The sequence below is a fragment of the Homarus americanus genome, unplaced genomic scaffold, assembly GCF_018991925.1.
Source record: "Homarus americanus isolate GMGI-L3 unplaced genomic scaffold, GMGI_Hamer_2.0 scaffold11151, whole genome shotgun sequence".
NCBI lineage: Eukaryota > Metazoa > Arthropoda > Malacostraca > Decapoda > Nephropidae > Homarus > Homarus americanus.
Window position 1 is genome coordinate 280001 of NW_024737446.1, and position 21629 is coordinate 301629.

A 21629-nucleotide genomic window follows, 5' to 3' on the forward strand; every position below is an offset into this window, starting at 1 on the left:
GTGAGGAAACTGTTGACAACAAGTGGAATAATTACAGTTGTTAGACACCAAATTGAGTTTGTGTGTGTGTGTGTGTGTGTGTGTGTGTGTGTGTGTGTGACTGGTCTTAAGTCAGATGTTTTCCTCAGAAGAAACTAAGTATTGTTGGAGGTCAAGGTGTTCCTGTACAAGTGCCTGTCTAACAAGGCGGTGCTCTTAGCCCTGTGTGTGTGTGTGTGTGTGTGTGTGTGTGTGCTATCGCTGCCCACACACACGAGTTTGAATGTTAAATGGAATAGAGAAGAATTGAGAGATGAACGGAAGATTGTGAAGGTCTTGGTGGTGGTGGAGAGCGGAAGGGCGCGCTGGGCAGGAGGGGTGAAGGAGACGCAAGCGGAAGCAGCAGGGGGAGGAGGAGGTGTCAACATTCCTGGGTGTTGTCAGATGTGTGGAGAAGCGAGGGGAGGTAAAACCGTGACGAGCAGAGGTCACGTACTAACCCTAGCCGGAAGCTGAGAGAGAGAGAGAGAGAGAGAGAGAGAGAGGAATAACAAGTACGTACCTCATAATTTAGAGAGTAAAGTCATTCATTCCACCACAGTATCTGGAGACCTACCGTGTTCTAGGTAAAAAATAAATAAACGAACAAAATACTGTACATTAAATGACCTCAATACGTCTCTTGGTGTTTGTGATTCATTATATGTATCTGAGGATATAAGGTGGACGGCAGGTGAACAATTAGTGTGTCAGGTAAGTCTACAGTGATGTTTATTTACCTTCGCTGTGTGAAAAACTCATTTAGAAAGAGACAACAGAAATGATGTTGTATATCACTGACAAGTTAATATTTCCATTCTTCGTGTATTAATATTATTGGGATCACCTGAAGAATATCCACCCTAGCATATTCCACCTGAAATTAACCCCTAACACTAATTGGGGATGAGGTTAGGTTAGGTTAGGTTAGGTTATGTTAGAATGGGACGGATACACGAATATCAAAAGGGTCAAAAGTTTTGGGTGAGGGAACAAGGCGACCCACCAGCTGGGAGCACTGTAAACCCCTCCAATATTATGGCCATTTTGAGGCCACGTGCTCTTGATGTTAGGAGATATATTCTGAGGTCAATAGTAATTATTCTTTACTCTACAAAAATGACTGAGTACAATACTGCATTAAGGAAAAAGTATTGGAATATTCTGATGAAAGGGGGAACCCCCCCCCCCCGCTCTGGATCTACCCTTGTTTGGTTAGGTTAGGTTAGCGTTAGAGGGTTGGTTAGCATCAGATTAGGGCAGGTTAGATGGTATCAGTCTGGGAAATAATCTTGGCACTGAGGTCCACTAAGTATTATAATGATGTTAGAAATGCGTCGCCAGAGCCGTCCACCGTTGGCACAGCTCACCTTGACACAATCACCTACCATATCTGCTGTACTGTACCAGATATATGTGTGTGTGTGTGTTGTCTATTATATTAAGTGAACCTCTAAGTGTATGAAAATAATTAATTAAATAAATGGATTTCATGGAGACTATCCACCATAGTTTACTTCACCTAAAGATTAACCACTATGCTAACCTAACTAACCTAACCTAACCTAACCTAACTTCTCCTTCCCCTGAATCAAAACATACACTGTCCAGTAAGTGTGTTGTTGTGACTACTTCAGCAGTGAATATTTTTGTGTAGTGTTGTATGAGACTCTTCCTCCTCCTGTTCCCCTCTCTTCTTATTCCTCCTCCTCTTTCTCTCACTTCATCCCGTTCCTCTTCGCTCGCCTGCTCCTCCTTCTCTGTCTGACAGCGTTATCATCACTGACTCCTTATCCTCACTACTTGCTCTTGATACCCTAAACTCAGATTGTCTCCCGGTTATCTCTGAAGCCAGACACAAGCACATGTGTCTTGTTGACGAGGGTGTCAGGATCAAGCTGCTGTGGATCCCCTCTCACAGAGGCATTAGTGAACATGATAGAGTTGATGCCTTAGCTAAACTCGCGTCCAACAATGACAATGTTGAGTACAATCTAGGACTGTCAAACAGAACCTTAAAAACTGTAATCAGAAAAGAACTTTTGGTGAATTTGAAGCCAGTAGACAAGTGCAAACAGGCACAAGTCAATCCATTGTTTACCATGATGAGATATAACAAGTAAAACATGTAGTATATGGAGTAAGTAACAAGATCACTAGATTACAAGCAGATGTGAACAAGACTAAATGTAAAGTGTGTGGCCAGACATAAGGCCACACACTCCAACACTACGTCTTGGTGTGTGAAAAAAATAGAACCTTATAGGGATAGATCCAAGCACACTGTGTACAGCGCTTTATCTCTGGTGACAAGATAGCTGATGTACCAAGGCTGTATCAACACTTGGCATCTAGTACCCAATCAAAATTCAATGTACCGACGTAAACAAACAATGTACTAGAAATACTCTGCAACATTCATAATATGAGTCACTGGGGTCTGATAAACACCCTTTGTGGCCTCTACTCTGTAATCATTTTGCGCTTTCGCTTACAGGATAAGTATGGGTGTACAATAAACTAGCTGCTGTCCGCGGCAAAAAAATAACTAAATAAAAAAAAATCCTGTCCCTTCTCCTCCTCCTCCTGTACCTTCTCACCCTTCCTCCTTCTCCTCCTCCTCCTGTACTTTCTCCCCTTCCTCCTCCTGTACCTTCATCCTTTCCCCTCATCTTCTTCCTCCTCCCCCTTCTCCTACCTTCCCTTCCTCCTCCTGTACCTTCATCCTTCCCTCATCTTCCTCCTCCTCCTCCTGTACCTTCTCCCCTTCCTCCTCCTCCTCCTGCCTTCATCCTTTCCCTCATCTTCTTCCTCCTCTCCTGACCTTCCTCCCCACCCACCTCCTCCTCCTGTACCTTCTCCCCTTCCTCCTCCTCCTCCTGTACCTTCATCCTTTCCCCTCTTCTTCCTCCTCCTCCTTATCATCCCCATCGTTGACACAGTACAAGTGACGGCCACATCACGGGGGCGGGCGTGACATAGAGCCAGGCCAAGCTCTCCCATGTGTTGAGAGTGAAAGAAATATTTGTGTGGGAAGATTTCTCTGTCAGGGCTAATTTTACCTGTAGTGTTGGCTGGTGTAGAGAGGTGATACTGGTGGTGGTGACAGTAGTGGTGGTGACAGTAGTGGTGGTGGTGGTGGTGACAGTAATAGTGGTGGTGGTAGTGTAGTGGAGGTGTAGGGGTGATGACAGTAGTAGTGGTGATAGTGTACTAGGGGTGTATGGGTGGTGATAATAGTAACTGGCAGTGGTGTAAATAACGAAAAAGAATTAACAAACCAGAGAGCATCAGATGATCAACAGGACGAAGGAATTACGAAACAAAAGAGCATCAGGTGGAAAAAATAGAGGAATGGATCAAGAAGAAACAAAATAGCATCAAATAATAAACAGGGGGAAGAAAAAACAAAACAAAACAAGAGCATCAACATAAAGGTTAGAATTATGTCTCTGTGATGAGTCAAATGCTGTTGGTAATTACACTCGTGAATTGCATTGTTTGTGTCATTATCTCACAATGTTTATACAGGGCGAAGAGTTCAAGTGCGTCGCTAGTGAAAGTGGTAAAGACAAGTGCATTGTTCGTGAAAGTGACTTGAAGGTCATGATAGTTTTGTGAGCTGAGGTCCTCACATGATCTGTAACTACTAACTACTGATGTTGAAGCGTAATGATGACATTATAGCGTCAACTGCCTGGTTATTACGACACCTATGATTAAGGGAGCAGTGAGTAATGAGAACCTTAAGATGTGGCCACACTAACCTAACCAGACCTAACGTAACCTAACCAGACCTAACGTAACCTAACCAGACCTAACCTAACCAGACCTAACGTAACCTAACCAGACCTAACGTAACCTAACCAGACCTAACCTAACCAGACCTAACGTAACCAGACCTAAAGTAACCTAACCAGACCTAACGTAACCTAACCAGACCTAACCTAACCTAACCAGACCTAACCTAACCTAACCAGACCTAACGTAACCCAACCAGACCAAACCTAACCAGACCTAACCTAACCTAACCAGACCAAACCTAACCAGACCTAACCTAACCTAACCTAACCCCTCATACCCCACGAGCCAGCATCACCTCACCCCTCACCATTACAGCTTAGTCATGTGGTATAATTTTACACTTAAATACTTTACTTAAATCACACTAATGTCTCTTGCCCCACTACCACTTAACCTACTAACCTCCACCACCACTTATATCACTTACGTACACTATGAGGTGCCAGAGAACACGTACATAACAAAAACACTGACCTGACTTGACCCAACATGAAGGAATTATTGACCAGACATGACCTGACTTCCACCACAAATCTACAGACATTAATTATCCCAAAACCTTATTAATTTCAACACTGGTCACTACACTCTTACGTGAAATCCCACTGTGTTTTTCATTCTACTTAAGTGGGATTTCAATGTTATGGTTTATATATGTGTATTGTTCAGTTACTCACAGTAAAAACGAGCCAGTTGTGCATAGCTAAACTGCCTGTAGTACTCCATGGTAGACAGTCAACACACCAACAGCTCTAGTAAATCAATATTTCTCACGTTGCTGTACAGTATTCACCTCATATACGGGACGAAATATATAAGACTTCTGTATAATTGATTCACGAACCTCAAACACTGGTTAATTCTTTATGAGGTAGGGACCAAAACACTGGTTAATTCCTTATGAGGTAGGGACCAAAACACTGGTTAATTCCTTATGAGGTAGGGACCAAAACACTGGTTAATTCCTTATGAGATAGGAACCAAAACACTGGTTAATTTCTTATGAGGTAGGGACCAAAACACTGGTTAATTCCTTATGAGGTAGGGACCAAAACACTGGTTAATTCCTTATGAGGCAGGGACCAAAACACTGGTTAATTCCTTATGAGGTAGGACCCCAAACACTACTTAATTCCTCACGAGTCAAGACCCTCAACACTGCTTAATTCCTCACGAAGTAAAATACACACACAGAGACCTCCATGCATCTCGACTCGTAAACAACTGTCATGCCCAACCACCGTGCTGAGAACACCACGACAGACGGGAGGGAAGAGGTGAACCAGTGCTATGGGACCTTGGGGGGATTACAGTGAAAGTGCTGAGGCTGTGAACATGACCGAGAGTAGTAGAACCATTCATTAACCTTCTGACTCCTGGAGGGTTAAACCATCCACCTAAAAGACTTAAACGATCGCCATCAAAGGATTAAACTATCGTCATCAAAGGATTAAACTATCGTCGTTAATGGGTTAAACCATCGTCCTTAAAGGGTTAAATCAGCGTCCTCAAAGGGTTAAACAATAGTTCTTAAAGGGTAAACTATCGTCCTCAAAGGGTTAAATTAGCGTCCTCAGAGGGTTAAATCAGCGTCCTCAAAGGGTTAAATCAGCGTCCTCAAAGGGTTAAACAATAGTTCTTAAAGGGTAAACTATCGTCCTCAAAGGGTTAAATCAGCGTCATCAAAGGGTTAAACTATAGGTCTTAAAGGGTTAAACTGCCGTCTGTGGAAGGCTATTAGGTGTACGACATAACCAATGGGAGTTCCTGTATGGAGATGTGTCATTCAGCTAGTGTGGTGGGTGAGGGGGGGGGGGCAGAGAAGGGTACAATGACGGGGCAGAGAGAGAGAGAGAGAGAGAGAGAGAGATAACGATGAAGACAAACAATTACCCAAGTAAACAAGAAATAAAAAACAAAACAAAACAAAACAGAAGAAAAGGAAATAAACACAAAGAACAAAAACAAAGTCAAAACTAAAGGAAAAAGGACAATAAACCAAAGAGATAAAGACACTAATAACTTGATAATAAGGAGAGAAGATGAGATAAGTGGCATAGACCAGAAAAACACACAAACAAATGACTAAAGTCAAGCGCACCTGTGACTGTGACGTCATATGAGAAACCTTGCAAGATCCAATTATTTTTTCACGTTGATTATAAATCTTCTACGTGTTAATGTTTCTTCTTCAGATATCTAAGAGGCGATCACTAATGAAAAAAAAAGGTATATTATCTTCCCTAATATAAAATACTATGTATTCATTGACGTATATCTGTTAGGTTAGGTTAGGTTAGGTTAGTGAGGTAGACTATGTAAGTATGTAGCATCAACAGAGGTAAGGGCAGGTGGTGGGGGTGGTAGTCGAGTGTAGTGTTGACGTCACGTACTCAGGAAAAGGTATTGGGTTTCAGAGCACAGAGATGATAGTGATGATGTGTGTGGTTAGGTTAGGTTAGGTTAGGTTAGGTTAGGTTAGGTTAGGTTAGGTTAGGTTAGAAAAATAGAAATATGTAGGTTGAGAGAGGAAGGGGAGGGTGAGAGAGGGGAGAGAGAGAGACAGTAAACATTGTAAACAAAACAACAGCTCGCTATAACATCCTCGCCTCACTGGTGGGTCTAACAACCTTATGTAATCCACAACGTTAAACACAACACTAACAACACTCCTACAAGTTGTAAGTAAGAGACAAAACAACAGTATTTATGAAACCTCTATTTAACGGACTATATGGAGAGAGGTAGAGTCCATTATATAGAGGGTCCGTTAGATGTGAAACTTCCATTTAGTAAACTATATAGAGATGAAATTCCTTTATATCGAGTGTCCGTTAGATGTGACTCTCTCAATCTAACGGATTTAATGGAGAGAGAAGTCCGTTATATGGAGGTTTTCACTAGTATCAGTGCTAATAGGAGTATCTATCCGCTCATAGAATATTATAAAAAACGGAACCTGATCCGTTATAAGGAAACAAACTCGACTGCATTGCACACGTAAACATCAGGTCCAACTAATTATAGTACCTGACAGGGGCCAAGAGGGATGATGATAGATTATTATTAACATACAATGATAGACAATTATACACCTACAAGGTGAAATAATTATCTCCATTAATTACCTCATTATTGGATACCACTTTTATTATTTTATTTGGTTAACGTCAAATGACTAGAGCTAACATACAGACCCTCGCGCCCCAGGTGTTAACTATAGACATTTTAGAGTAATAATAATGTTTTTACGTTCATTGTTGTAAAGATAAACTATCAGTTGTGATTTATTTATAATGTCATTATATAATATTAATAATAATTTTACAACACATTTACGGTATAATGCTGTAAGGACGCCATCACTTATTTACATATTAAGGGAAATTTTCCCACTGCCTTGATTAATCTATGAGAGCAATAAGGAAGTAAGATGCATGCAACAAAATATAATGCAAGCGACGCATTGAGAAAGTGGGAGAGTAATCAACAATGTTGCAGTGTGTTGAGCGCTGGGTGCCGTGCCGGCTATAAAGGTCCGGAGGAAACAGTGAGTGCCAGCCCCCTCACTCAGCCCAGCCCGGGATACTTACCCAATCACAGCGTAGAGCAGCTTTACATAGTTATCACAGTACAGTAGAGTGAAGCAAGGGATCCAGCAGGGCGAGAATATGAACCACCGCTATTATTTCCTAGAACACAACATGACCACACACACACACGCACAACCACAACCAAGCTAGCGTATAGGGGGACGCGGCAGGACGGGTGCCGGGTGTGGGGCCAACTGCTTGCCTCGCCACCAGGTACCCGGACGGGGCGCCCCCACACACCTCCGCCAAGCCTCGGAAACCATGCCAAAACTGGGCCATGTTATTTTGGGCCCCAGCACCGCGTGGCCAGCCATCTCTACAGCTGCTGCCACTGCTGCTGCCTGGTGCAGTGGCGGCGTACTGATGACTGAGGCTGACAGTGATGCTACACCCTCACCACACAGCTGGTCATGGTGACACTTGACCCCATGCAGGAGGTGGGACACACACACACCTCCTCCTCACCTGGCTCTCTCTCATTCTTCCCCTCAAAGTATGCAATGCTGGAAAAATACGACAGATTCTTTTAAAGATGTAAATATGACCGAAGAACAACAATACAAAGCCTCACAAACTAAAGAAAAACATCAGTCACTTTTGGGGCCATGACTGTCCAAGACCTTTGACAACATATGATCATCGTGTCTTGTGTCCTGGTGAGTGAGGTGTGACGGTACACTACTCTTACTATATAACTCCCTTGTGTTCTTTTAAGGTTAGGTTAGGTTATGGGTGTATGTGAATCGCTCTTCAAGTTCCTAATAGAGTGTTAGTAATGGTCCCTCAAGCTCGACCTTTTTTATAACATATACTGTACAGTGGGGAGCCTCTAACCCTCCTGGCAGATGGTTTTGGTCCATTAGTCGTCCTCTGAAGGCCCAGTTGTCACAGAGAAGAGTGAAGGGGAAGAAGAGAGACTTGAACTGTACTGTTTGAGTAAATAAGACACCAGATTTTGTAAATAAGAGTGACATACAATTTATATTACTTCGTTACCATTGATATATTATTATTATTATTTAATAAAAAAAATAGTCCCATTCAAGATTAAATTAATTTTTAGTAGTGGAAAAAAGTTGATAATAAGAGATTGAAATATTTGACGATTGTTTAATATTATTATTATTATTATTATTATTATTATTATTATTATTATTATTATTATTATTATTATTATTATTATTATTATTATTGTTGTTGTTACACACGGGAGATGGAGGGACAATAATGGCAGCTTTCATAGTTTTTTCTTGTAGTTGAGCCTAAATAAAAAGAAGGATGTGTAGGTATTTTTCATCTCACTGTGGACCACTACTACAAATTGCTAAAAATAAATAAATAAATGGATAAATAAATAAACTAATAAACAGTACCAGTTGGGTCAAGTCTGATAGGAAGGACTTGAGAGAGAGAGAGAGACTCACTTAACCGAAAGCAACCTAACTAAACAAACGCCCTAACCCACACAACACAGCTCAACAACCAACTAAATTATTATTTGGGGGGAGGAGGAGGAGGAGAGGGGGTAGTAGAATAATTACTCCCCCTACATGTTGTCTGTTTGTCCATCTTTTTTTTAGGGGTGGGAGGGTAGGGGGGGTGGGGTGGGGGAGGGTGGGGTGGCTATTTATCAATTTCTTGGTCGCGTTTACGTTAGGTTATGAGTTATATTCTATAATTGGGGTTGTAAATCATTGGTTATATTTATGTTAGGTTAAATAGGGATAACCTTTTATATGTTTATTGCCACAGCTTCTTGGTAATTAATTCATGTAGTAAACATTACTTTGTTTTATATAAGACATCGTTTACCACCATAAGATAATAAGATAATATTATAACAACTTAAGTAAGAGATTTTCTACAGTAAATTAACCTGCTGAGCTGAGCGAGTCAGTAAAATCAACAAATATTTTAGGTTCATTATATAATTATTATTGCGTGTAATAGCTAGAAATTATTAAAATATATAAACATAAAATACCTTCCTTATATGACTATAAACTTAACATGAACGAGGAGTTAATGGAATATAATGAAGTCTCCCATGAGTGAGAGAAATCAACTAAAAGAAAGAATATTACTGTGAGGTAAACTATAGAAAACTTAAACGACGCGGGTAAACAACTCAATACTGTATTATATACAGTACGTGTACATGGGTTCACCACCAGTACTACTACCACCACCACCACCACCATACCACCACTACAACACCACCACTCCTCGGCAACCAACAAAACACCACCACCACCACCACCACCAACACACTCCACCACCACAATCTCATACCACCCACTACCACTCTCCACCACCACTTTCCACCACCACCACTCTCCCACCCACCACCACTACACTCCCACCACCACCCTCTCCCACCACCACCACTCTCCACCACCACCACCACTCTCCCACCACTACCACCTTCCCACCACTACCACTCTCACCACCACCACCCACTACTACTACTCTCCACCACCACCACCACTCTCCCACCCACCACCACCCTCTCCTCACCCACCACTACCCTCTCCCACTACCACCACTACTACCACTCTCCACTCCACCACCACCTCTCCCACCACCACCACCCACCCACCACCACTCTCCCACCACCACTCTCCCACCACCACCACCCACCTCTCCCACCCACCACTACTCCCACCACCACCTCACCACCCACCACTATCCTCTCTACCACCCTCCCACCACCACTCTCCAACACCACCACTACCACTCACCACCACCACCACTACTCTCCACCACTACCAGTAAGGTTTTTCACCACCAATGTCCCCTGCAGCCATTCATTAGTAGGGTGGTGGCTGCCCCGAGTGCTGCCTATCAGGTCCCTGGGGAAGACTGACCCCCCAGCAGAACCAGGAGGGGAGGTGAGGGGAGGGCAGGAGATAACATGCCGTCATTACCTTGTTAGTGGCGGCGTGGTGGGGGCAGCAGGAAGGTCACTGTGGACGCTACATGACGCTCGCCTCCGTCTACCATGGTCACCCCTCGCCTCCGTCTACCATGGTCACCCCTCGTCTCGTCTACCATGGTCACTCCTCGCTTCCGTCTACCATGGTCACTCCTCCCCTCGTCTACCATGGTCACTCCTCGCCTCCGTCTACCATGGTCACTCCTCGCCTCCGTCTACCATGGTCACTCCTCGCCTCGTCTACCATGGTCACCCCTCGCATCCGCCTACCATAGTCACTCCTCGCCTCGTCTACCATGGTCACTCCTCCCCTCGTCTACCATGGTCACTCCTTCACAGTTCCCGTTTTCTGTTTCAAAATCTGGTGATACGTTTTGGGTATATGGTATTACAAGTAAACCTCTATTTAACGGGCTATATGGAGAGTTTGTCCGCTATATCTAGGGTTCCTTATATGTGTAATCTCTATCTAACGGATTATAATATAGAGCTGAAAGTCCGTTATATCGAGGGTCCTTTAGATGTGAAAATCCCATCTAACGGATTATATGGACACAGAATCCGTTATAGGGAGGTTTCAATGTATGTGATAAATTCTTAAGGTTTGTTGAAAGAAAAAAATAACGACATGACATAATCTAACCTGACCTGGCCTGACCTTACCTAATCTAACCTGACCTGACCTGACCTGACCTTACCTAATCTGACCTGACCTGACCTCACCTTACCTAATCTAACCAGACCTGACCTCACCTTACCTAATCTAACCTGACCTGACCTGACCTGACGTAAACTAACCTAACCTTAATGATCGAATTTTCTTGTTATGGTCAGTTGTACAACCCGGAACAAACGAAGGGAAAAGGGAAAAAGACTACTGTACTACCCGGTTATTTTTCACCGTTAACGAATAACAGTTTATCAAGATTTCATTCAACAAAAAGATACGATCCATTTGAATATCGACAGGAAACATTTGAATACGTTTTTTTTTTGGTGGGGGGGGCAAATTGGGGGAAGTTTTACACACAAGACAGTTAAGTAAACTACCAGCACTTTTCAAGACGGGCAGAATATCACACAGACTGAGGCAGAATATCACACAGACTGGGGCAGAATATCACACAGACTGAGGCAGAATATCACACAGACTGGGGCAGAATATCACACAGACTGAGACAGAATATCACACAGACTGAGGCAGAATATCACACAGACTGGGGCAGAATATCACACAGACTGAGACAGAATATCCCACAGACTGAGGCAGAATATCACACAGACTGAGGCAGAATATCACACAGACTGAGGCAGAATATCACACGAACTGGGGCAGAATATCACACAGACTGGGGCAGAATATCACACAGACTGAAGGCAGAGAATATCACACAGACTGGGGCAAGAATATCACACAGACTGGGGCAGAATGCATCACACAGACTGAGGCAGGGAATATCACACGACTGGGGCAGAATATCACACAGACTGAGGCAGAGTGCTCAAGACTGAGGCAGAATATCACAGACTGGGGCAGAATATCACACAGACTGAGGCAGAATATCATCACAGACTGGGGCAGAATATCACACAGACTGAGGCAGAATATCACACAGACTGAGCCCAGAATATCACACAGACTGGGGCAGAGAATATCACACAGGCTGAGGCAGGAGAATATCACACAGACTGGGGCAGAATATCACACAGACTGGGGCAGAATATCACACACAGACTGGGGCAGAGAATATCACACAGACTGAGGCAGAATATCACACAGACTGGGGCAGAATATCACACAGACTGAGACAGAATATCACACAGACTGAGGCAGAATATCACACAGACTGAGGCAGAATATCACACAGACTGAGGCAGAATATCACACAGACTGAGGCAAAATATCAGCTAAGGACTTATTTATGCTCGTGGTTTCATACAGTGACGCAGGCTGGAACACGGGCCTTGTTTACACGCCGTGATAATAACCGCGACACAGGGAGGCCAGGAACCAACAGCCCGCCCCGTCACGCTTCTACCAGGAAATTATTCTCAAATTTCTGGTGCGTCACGACCGTTCTATATATTTTTTAGGGTGGTGAAGGAAGGGTGTGTGTGGTGAGGGAGGCGTGTGTGGTGAAGGGTGTGTGGTGAGGGAGGGGTGTGTGGTGAGGGAAGGGTGTGTGTTGAGGGAAGGGTGTGTGGTGAGGTAGGCGTGTGTGGTGAAGGAAGGGTGTGTGGTGAGGGAGGCGTGTGTGGTGAAGGAGAGTGTGGTGAGGGAGGTGTGTGGTGAAGGAGGGTGTGTGGTGAAGAAGGGTGTGTGGTGAAGGAGGGTGTGTGATGAAGGAGGGACGTGTGCTGAAGCTCTGTGTGTGTGTGTGTGTGTGAGTTCGCTATCCCCGGCCACAGGTTTGATCAAAGGTCGCTGAAATTTAACACAGAGATCCACAATGCATCCCAGAAGTGACGCGAAGGTGGAATCTTGGTGAGTTTGGCCTGGAGGGAGAAGCTGACCTCAGGAAATACAACTACAGTACATCATCGTGAACTAAAATCTCCCTTAACACACCTGAATCAACCCGAAATACAACACCAACACCTGAACGGATTATCAAACTGCCTTTAATGTAATTCTATGACTGCACAATGTTAAGAACCAAGTACAATCTGTAACTCTCTCAAACCACCCTGGACAAATATATACAGAGATAATTGTTTCCTCCCTCACAACAATGAAAAATAAATGTACAGTAATTGGATATATTTAAGGTATCAATACATAAGTAACAATGAGAATTCTTTTTATTCTTTCTTACTCTCAACCTTCACACTGGCCAACCCTCCTCCTTTATACTGCCACGCCTTCTTCCTACCTCCACCTCCCCCCCCCTCCCCCCAGGACATCAAGCAGGTGGGGCGGGTCTTCACTAGGCAGCGCGGAGGTGGTCACGACGCTACTGACCACACTAATGGTGATCACGTCGTGGGGTGGAGGATGGCTGCCGCGGCGAGAGTGTAATTGTCTGTAGAGAATTGACGTCGCGGTGTTCTGAGGCGTAAAGAGAGTTCGTGTTTGGATAAAGTTTGAAAATATGGGAGAACAAAAATTATGTTTATTATAATTATTGGAAAGTGAGAATTTTTAGTCCCAGAAAATAATATAATTCCAAGCTCTATTTTATGAAGTGATTTCGGAAATAGAAAATATAAACTTTGAGAACAGTAAATATTGTTTCTATGACGTAGTAACTCTGTGACGCAACAGTGACCTTCCTAGCAACATATTATGATTTTGAGAACATGTTTTTTATACCAAAGTCAGTCACTGTTGGTATAACGGTGATAATGTAATAATTCTTACACAAGCCTTACCAAAATACTGTCATGGTTTTTATCATCAAAATACAATGATTGTACAGTATTTAAAAAACACAAGATCTGCCTCGAGGATTAGGAAACTCAAACTGCTTTTACCTAACCTAACCAAACCAAACCTAGTAAAATTATTTGTTTGTGGAAAAGAAAATGTATAATTAGTTTTGACAGTGATGGTTCAAATTATTGTGCAGATAACCGACAAAACTTTGGTAAACTAATACTATGAACACGATATGAAATTTGTTGATGTGATTCTGTTTGTTTAAAAGTTTGGCTCAAGATGCTGTTGACGAGAGAGAAGTTCTGTTAACATAATTAGGAATAACAACGGAGCGTGGAAGAGCGTGGGAGTGGCGTTTGGTGGAGTGGCCTTGAAGAGGGAATAAATGGCGTGGAGTGGGAGTAAGTAGCGTGGCGGTGGCGTGGCGTGGCGTGGCGGTGGCGTGGCGTGGCGGTGGCGTGGGTGGCGTGGCGGGCGTGGCGGTGGCGTGGCGTGGCGTGTGGCGTGGCGTGGCGTGGCGGTGGCGTGGCGTGGCGTGGCGTGGCGTGGCTTTCTGGTGTTGTCTGTACCGTAGTAAGGAATCACAGGAAGGTGGGAGGAGTAATTGAAGAAGGTGGTGGGGGTGTTGTCAGGCTTCACTCTCCGCTGACTCCCTGTCCCTCCTTCCCCTGCCCTGCCCTGCCTGCTGGCTCCAACCGTGAAACCCGAGAAACTCTGATTGTATATGTGTATGTCTGTGTGTGTGTGTGTGTGTGTGTGTGTATAATAATAATAATAATAATAATTAACGGTTTATGGAAAAAGTTCTGCAGCCCGAAGGCTGAAAATATACATTGGGCAAAAATTACTTAATGCATACACAGACGTGGGGTGGGTGGGTCGTTGAACAAAAGATTTCATTACTGAAAGAAAAAGGAATATGAATTGAACATACAAATTATTATAGTTTACAGTGTGTGTGTGTGTGTGTGTGTGTGTGTGTGTGTGTGTGTGTGTGTGTGGCGACCACTAGTGAGGGACCACAGGTTAGGGGAGGGGCCGGTGTGGGATAATGACCTGCACTTGTTAGTCTTCATTATAATATAATAATGGTTGCCCCTCGTGTAAGGCCGACCTAAGGGCCACCTAGGCGTGAATTTGTTTAAGGTGTAGAAACTGTCGCCAACACCACAACCACACCCTGAGCTAACGAGTTGCATGACCCAATTACTGCTGGGTAGACAGAGGCAAATGGCGTAAAGAAACTTGCCCATAGTTTCACGCTGCCGGGGATCAAACCCGGATTCACTTTCTTGCGAGGCGAGCATGCTGACCATTGCACCAGCCCCTACCTAACCTAACCTAACAGAGGAACAAGTCGTATATACATTAAATAGTCAAAAGAAATAACATTGCTAAAGTGATGGAAGTAAATGCGTCGCCTAGTAAGACGTTCAGGTGAACTATATTTCCCCAACAATAGTTTTCAGTAAAGTTATATAAAACAAAAGTGACTTAAAATAAAAGCAAATCTATGGGTGATAACGTCTAAGACACATTGTTGGGCGTTTGTGACATTATGACAGTGTGAGTGTCGTCAACAGTGGCAGAGTGACGGGTTAGTGACCGTCAACAGCTGCTGGGGAAGTGTGAGTGTCGTCAACAGTGGTGGAGTGACGGGTTAGTGACCGTCAACAGCTGCTGGGGAAGTGTGAGTGTCGTCAACAGTGGCAGAGTGACGGGCAGTGACCGTCAACAGCTGCTGGGGATGATGGTTGTGGCCTCTGTTCTAGTTCACTTAATCATCGGTGAGTCAGAGCTTAATTCATCCTATCTCTCTCTATCCATCAATCTCTCTACCCTCCCCTCCTTCTATCCATCAATCTCTCTACCCTTCCCTCCTTCTATCCATCAATCTCTCTACCCTTCCCTCCTCCTATCCATCAATCTCTCTACCCTTCCCTCCTCCTATCCATCAATCTCTCTACCCTTCCCTCCTTCTATCCATCAATCTCCCTATCCCTCCCCTCCTTCTCTCTCTCGTTTATTTCCCCTTATTATATGTTCATAATTATATAGTTAAAGCCCCAGATGTTTTATCATACATGTAAAAACTTGATAATTTATACTGATGTTATTAATATATCCTTTTAATACTCCACAACACGTGTCACTGTCTCTTCCCACACCTCTCTATCTCTCCCTGTTGTGTGACAGGGTGTGTGATGGGCGTGAGTGTGGGCGTGAGGATGAAGGCTCTAGAAGGACCCAGATACGTGGTGGAGGGCGGTAACGTCAGCCTCACCTGCAGGTTTGATCTGGAAGGCGACGCTCTCTACTCTGTCCTCTGGTGGCACGATGGTTCAGTCCTCCTCCGCTACACAGTCCACTACAGTCAGTCGTTATAACACACCGTACATATAACGGACTTTATTTTAGTCCGTTAATTAGAGGTTTCGTATCTAACAGACCCTAGATATAACGAGCTTTATTTATTTTGTCCGTTAAATAGAGGTTTTGTATCTAAGACTAGATATAACGGACTTTATTTATTTAGTACGTTAAATAGAGGTTTTGCGTCTAACAGACCCTAGATATAACGGACTTTATTTATTTGGTCCGTTAAATAGAGGGTTCACATCTAAAATTCCCTCGATATAACAAACTTTCATCTCAATTTAGTCCATTAAATAGATATTCCACTATAATTAATTTACAACAATTATTTCTTTGTTAGTGATTAACTGAAATAGGTCAGGTTAGGTTATAACTTGACCTAACCTAACCTAACCTCACCCTCCCACACCACCAGGCGAGCAGCAGAACGGAACCATGGTTGACGGGGAGGATGTACTGGTGCTGGACCCAATAAGTAACGTCACCACCCGACCTCTGGCCTGGTTCCCAATACAGGGGGTCCAAGCACAGCTGGTGAGTCTGGCAGGTTAGGTTAGGTTAGGTTAGGTAATTTCATAATAATAATTTTCTCAATGAGTGTGAGAACAATGCATGAATCCGTGAGCGGCGCGGTTAGGTTAGGTTAGCGGCGGCGATGACGTGTGCGGTACAGCCTCGGGCTGCTGGGTGTGGCTCTCTCTTGATTATTTATGAGGTGGGCGGGGCCAGGCAGGTCAGGCCCTACTAATGGGTGGTTTTTGCCTTTATCGTCGCCGAGGAGTGATTAGTGGAGGTGACGCTAGGGAGAGGGAGATAAAGAAGGGGGGGGTGTTGTGAGGGAGAGTTGTGTGTTGTGAGGGAGAGTTGTGTTGTGAGGGAGACTGGGAAGGGAGTAATGACAGGAGAGAGAGAGAGAGAGAGAGAGACTGGGGACGACGTGACTGTGTCAAGGTCAACAGTATTAATGAGAAAGTTATCAACAAGTATATATTGACATTCTACTTAACCTGAATTATGTTTACATTCATAAAAATAATAATGATAATAATGTAATGGCCCCTGTTTCATAAACAGAATGATTATATAAATGGGTAATTACATATTGATTTATATACATAATCACCCCCTGTAACTTTCCACTGGCTATGATGAGTCATCTTGATGGCATCTGGTCGGCACCCTTCCTTATAAGGTGTGGCCAGAGACAGCTTAGGTCAGCGTAGAAAGGGTCGGGCGATCGGGGCACTGACGCCCTGGGGCCTGACTCTCCCTCAACGACTCACATAGGAAGGACGTCTTTAAGCAGGTCTCTTTACATAGCCTCCGTCCTTCTCTTAACACTCATAGTTACAGTGATAAGTTACGGTTGATCTACACTCTGGAATGGTCTTAGTTGTTCCTGAATAAATGGATAAGACAACTTGGGTTTTGCTACTAAGACCCAATAAAATATAAACGTTCATAATAATAGTAATATTAATAATGAGAATAATAATAATAATAATAATAACAATAATAATGAGACTAATAATAATAATAATAATAATAATAATAATAATAACAATAACAATAATAATAATAATAATAATAATAATAATAATAATAATAATAATAATAATAATATGGTTAATCTTCAGGTAAAATAAGCCGGGGTGGAGATTCTTCGGGTGATCTATCTATATAAAACAAATAAGTCTGTCTGTCTGTGTGTGTGTCCGCACGAGAATCTCGGAAACTACTTTACCGATCCGTAGTGATGATGGGTGGTGTTATATGTAGTGATGATGGGTGGTGTTATATGTAGTGATGATGGGTGGTGTTATATGTAGTGATGATGGATGGTGTTATATGTAGTGATGATGGATGGTGTTATATGTAGTGATGATGGATGGTGTTATATGTAGTGATGATGGTGATGATATGGTGGATGGTGTTATATGTAGTGATGATGGATGGTGTTATGTAGTGATGATGGGTGGTGTTATATGTAGTGATGATGGTGTTATATGTAGTGATGATGGATGGTGTTATATGTAGTGATGATGGATGGTGTTATATGTAGTGATGATGGATGGTGTTATATGTGGTGATGATGGATGGTGTTATATGTAGTGATGATGGATGGTGTTATATGTAGTGATGATGGGTGGTGAAATATGTAGTGATGATGGATGGTGTTATATGTAGTGATGATGGATGGTGTTATATGTAGTGATGATGGATGGTGTTATATGTAGTGATGATGTGGTGTTATGAGTGATGATGGATGGTGTTATATGTAGTGATGATGGATGTGTTATATGTAGTGATGATGGATGGTGGTGATGATGGATATGTGATGATATATGTATGATGATGGATGGTGTTATGGTAGTGATGATGGTGATGGATGGTGTTATATGTAGTGATGATGGATGGTGTTATATGTAGTGATGATGGATGGTGTTATATGTAGTGATGATGGATGGTTATATGTAGTGATGATGGATGGTGTTATATATAGTGATGATGGATGGTGTTATATGTAGTGATGATGGATGGTGTTATATGTAGTGATGATGGATGATGTTATATATAGTGATGATGGAGGTGTTATATATAGTTATGATGGATGGTGTTATATATAGTGATGATGGATGGTGTTATATGTAGTGATGAGGGATGGTGGTATATGTAGTGACGATGGATGGTGTTATATTTAGTGATGATTGATGATGTTATATATGTAGTGATGATGGATGGTGTTATATGTAGTGATGATGGATGGTGTTATATGTAGTGATGATGGATGGTGTTATATGTAGTGATGATGGATGAAGTTATATGTTGATGATGGTGGTGTTATATGTATATGTGTGATGATGGATGGTGTTATATGTAGTGATGATGGATGGTGTTATATGTAGTGATGATGGGTGGTGTTATATGTAGTGATGATGGATGGTGTTATATGTAGTGATGATAGATGGTGTTATATGTAGTGATGATTAGACAACAAATAATAACAGTTAATGCTAAAAAAATATACTTTGCTGTACCGTTGTAGTGAAAAACATGGTGGAACTTACTTACACCGTTAATGAACTATTGATGGAAGAAGAAGTTTTGGGGATTGAACAGTGAGACAATGTGGAGCCTCCCGAAGGGTGGCGCCCTACCGTGGTCTAGCGAATGAGCCGCCAAGAGGGCTGCGTTTCTGCTAGTATTATATTAAAATAAAAAAAAAGATATAACAGACAGACATACATACATACACATATACCATTTTTCATCAGTTCCAAACACCGTCAAACATACATACATACAGTACATACATACATACATACATACAAACATACATACATACACACATACACACATACAGTATAAATATTTAACATCAGTTCCAAACACCGTCACAAACCACACCATTTTATAGTGTTAATGTGGTCATCGTGTACAGGGACCAGAAGGTGAGCCAGAGCAAGTGTGGCTGCTGGAGGTGGGTCAGGAGGCCGCTGGAGTGTACACGTGTGAGGTGACGACAGAGGCGCCGCCAACCTTCCTCACCGCTAATGCTTCCATCACTCTACATGTTGTGGGTAAGGTTAGGGGACGTTTGGTTAGGTTAGGTTAGGTTTATTTTGGCTAACAACTATAACAACAACAATACCAACAACAACAACCACCACTTTGAAAATAATCCCCTAGTCAATAACCTTTCCTTCAAGCAGCAGATTATGTTCATTACGAGCCATTGATGCCGACAACACAGGTGATGTCTCTCTGAAAAGGCTCTTGGCAGTAAAGCTCATTATTTCCATTAACTTATTGAGAGGTTTTCTCTGTCTGTTTAGCCGTCTCCCTCTATGTCTGTCTGTCTCTCTTTATCTCTGTATGTCTGTTTATCCGTCTCTCTCTATATCTGTCTGTCTCTCTCTGTCTCTTTCTGCCTGTCTGTCTCCGTCTCTCTCTCTCCCTACAGCCCCTCTGTCAGGCTCCCCAGTGTTGAGGGGGACAGCTGGGGTGGTGAGTGAGGGGGAGTGGGTGGCGGGTCACTGTGAGTCGCCACCAGCAACACCCACACCCAGAATATCCTTCTACGTCAACCACACTCCGGTAGGTTGTTACAGTTTGTTTGGGTTGGTTACTGTAGAGGGTTGAGGTTGTGTGGTGATAGAAGGGTTTTGTGTGTGTGTGTGTGTGTGTGTGTATGTGTGTGTGTTATACCAGGAGCCAATGTACAGTACAGTGAGATAAGGAATATTACAAGATCTTTCATAATTATTAAGATCACAATAATCATTAATTACTCCTCCCTTTACCACAATCATCAGCTATAATGTCCAATATACCACATTGATATATGTCAATCTATAATCCTCTGGCTGATGTAGTTATAGACGTTTCTCATTCAGTGACTAAATGTAAACGTGTAAATATTTTTCAGTTTTCTGTAAAAGACAAAAAATAAAGATTTAAGAATTATTTACTACAGAAGAAAAATTTACCAAAGTAACAATTAATGGATGCTCTCTCTCTCTCTCTCTCTCTCTCTCTCTCTCTCTCTACCACAGGTCGTGAAGGAGTTCATGTCAGAGGTCACAGTACAGAATACAGTAAATAACAAGCAAGTTGTCTCCCGTTCAGTAGGGTTTAGCGCCCACCGTCGGCTCTTCATCAAGGGCCACCTCTTACTGGAATGTCGTGTATCCATCGAGAAACTAGTCTGGAGGGCCACTACCGACCTCGTCCTTGAGGGTAACATCGTTAAAAACAGAGCAACTGGTGTGAGAAGCCAGGGATATAACGAGTGGTTATTGGGAACTGTTGCTCTTCTCGTTCGCTGGTGCTACTGAATCAACGGTGAAAATAAAACACTAATTTATTCTTGGTTAGATGCTTATTGTGGCCTCGCCCGAGTGAGGGGTCTGCACGCTAGCTCAATTATTGTCGTAATTATGAAAACTTTTGTTTATTTATTTCTGGTAATGAAGCTCTAGATCAGACACTTGAGGAGGGCAGTACATGAGGAGGGCAGTACATGAGGAGGGCAGTACATGAGGAGGGCAGTACATGAGGAGGGCAGTACATGAGGAGGGCAGTACATGAGGAGGGCAGTACATGAGGAGGGCAGACATGAGAGGGTAATGAGAGGGGTAGTATATGAGGAGGGGTACATGAGGAGGGTACAAGAGGGGTAGTACATGAGGAGGGTAGTACATGAGGGTAAGGGCAGAGGAGGGGCGCATGGGGAGGGTACATGAGGAGGCTAGTACATGAGAGGGTACATGAGAGGCAGTACATGAGAGGGGCAGTACAGAGAGGGGTAGTACATGAGGAGGGCAGTACATGAGGAGGGCAGTACATGAGAGGCAGCATGAGGAGGCACATGAGGAGGGCAGTACATGAGGAGGGCAGTACATGAGGAGGGCAGTACATGAGGAGGGCAGTACATGAGGAGGGCAGTACATGAGGAGGGCAGTACATGAGGAGGGCAGTACAAGCAGCAAATAATAACAACAACAAACCAGACGACCAATCA

The 21629-nt window shown here is 43.1% G+C and overlaps 2 protein-coding genes across 2 annotated transcripts in view; one reads left to right on the top strand and one right to left on the bottom strand.

Annotated features, from left to right (window-relative positions):
- The window catches only part of LOC121873435 (early endosome antigen 1-like), a 68397-nt gene extending 60774 nt beyond the window's left edge, over positions 1–7623 (bottom strand). The window contains exon 1 of the mRNA XM_042377014.1: positions 7416–7623. The gene's annotated coding sequence lies outside the window, so the exon portion shown is untranslated. The remainder of the gene's footprint in view (positions 1–7415) is intronic.
- Positions 7624–14960: 7337 nt separating this feature from the next.
- Positions 14961–19990, top strand: LOC121873445. Its single transcript, XM_042377032.1, has 4 exons — positions 14961–15516; positions 15926–16102; positions 16521–16639; positions 19548–19990. The coding sequence occupies exons 1-4, from the start codon at positions 15477–15479 to the stop codon at positions 19719–19721; spliced, it is 510 nt and encodes a 169-aa protein (XP_042232966.1). The 5' UTR covers positions 14961–15476; the 3' UTR covers positions 19722–19990.
- The last annotated feature ends 1639 nt before the right edge of the window (positions 19991–21629 follow it).

Excerpts from the sequence above, each read along its gene's own strand:
- LOC121873445 (XM_042377032.1), top strand. The coding sequence starts at position 15,477 with ATGATGGTTGTGGCCTCTGTTCTAGTTCACTTAATCATCG. Across the intron at positions 15,517-15,925 it reads TCTAGTTCACTTAATCATCG|GGTGTGTGATGGGCGTGAGT; the intron begins GTGAGTCAGAGC and ends GTTGTGTGACAG. Across the intron at positions 16,103-16,520 it reads CCGCTACACAGTCCACTACA|GCGAGCAGCAGAACGGAACC; the intron begins GTCAGTCGTTAT and ends CCACACCACCAG.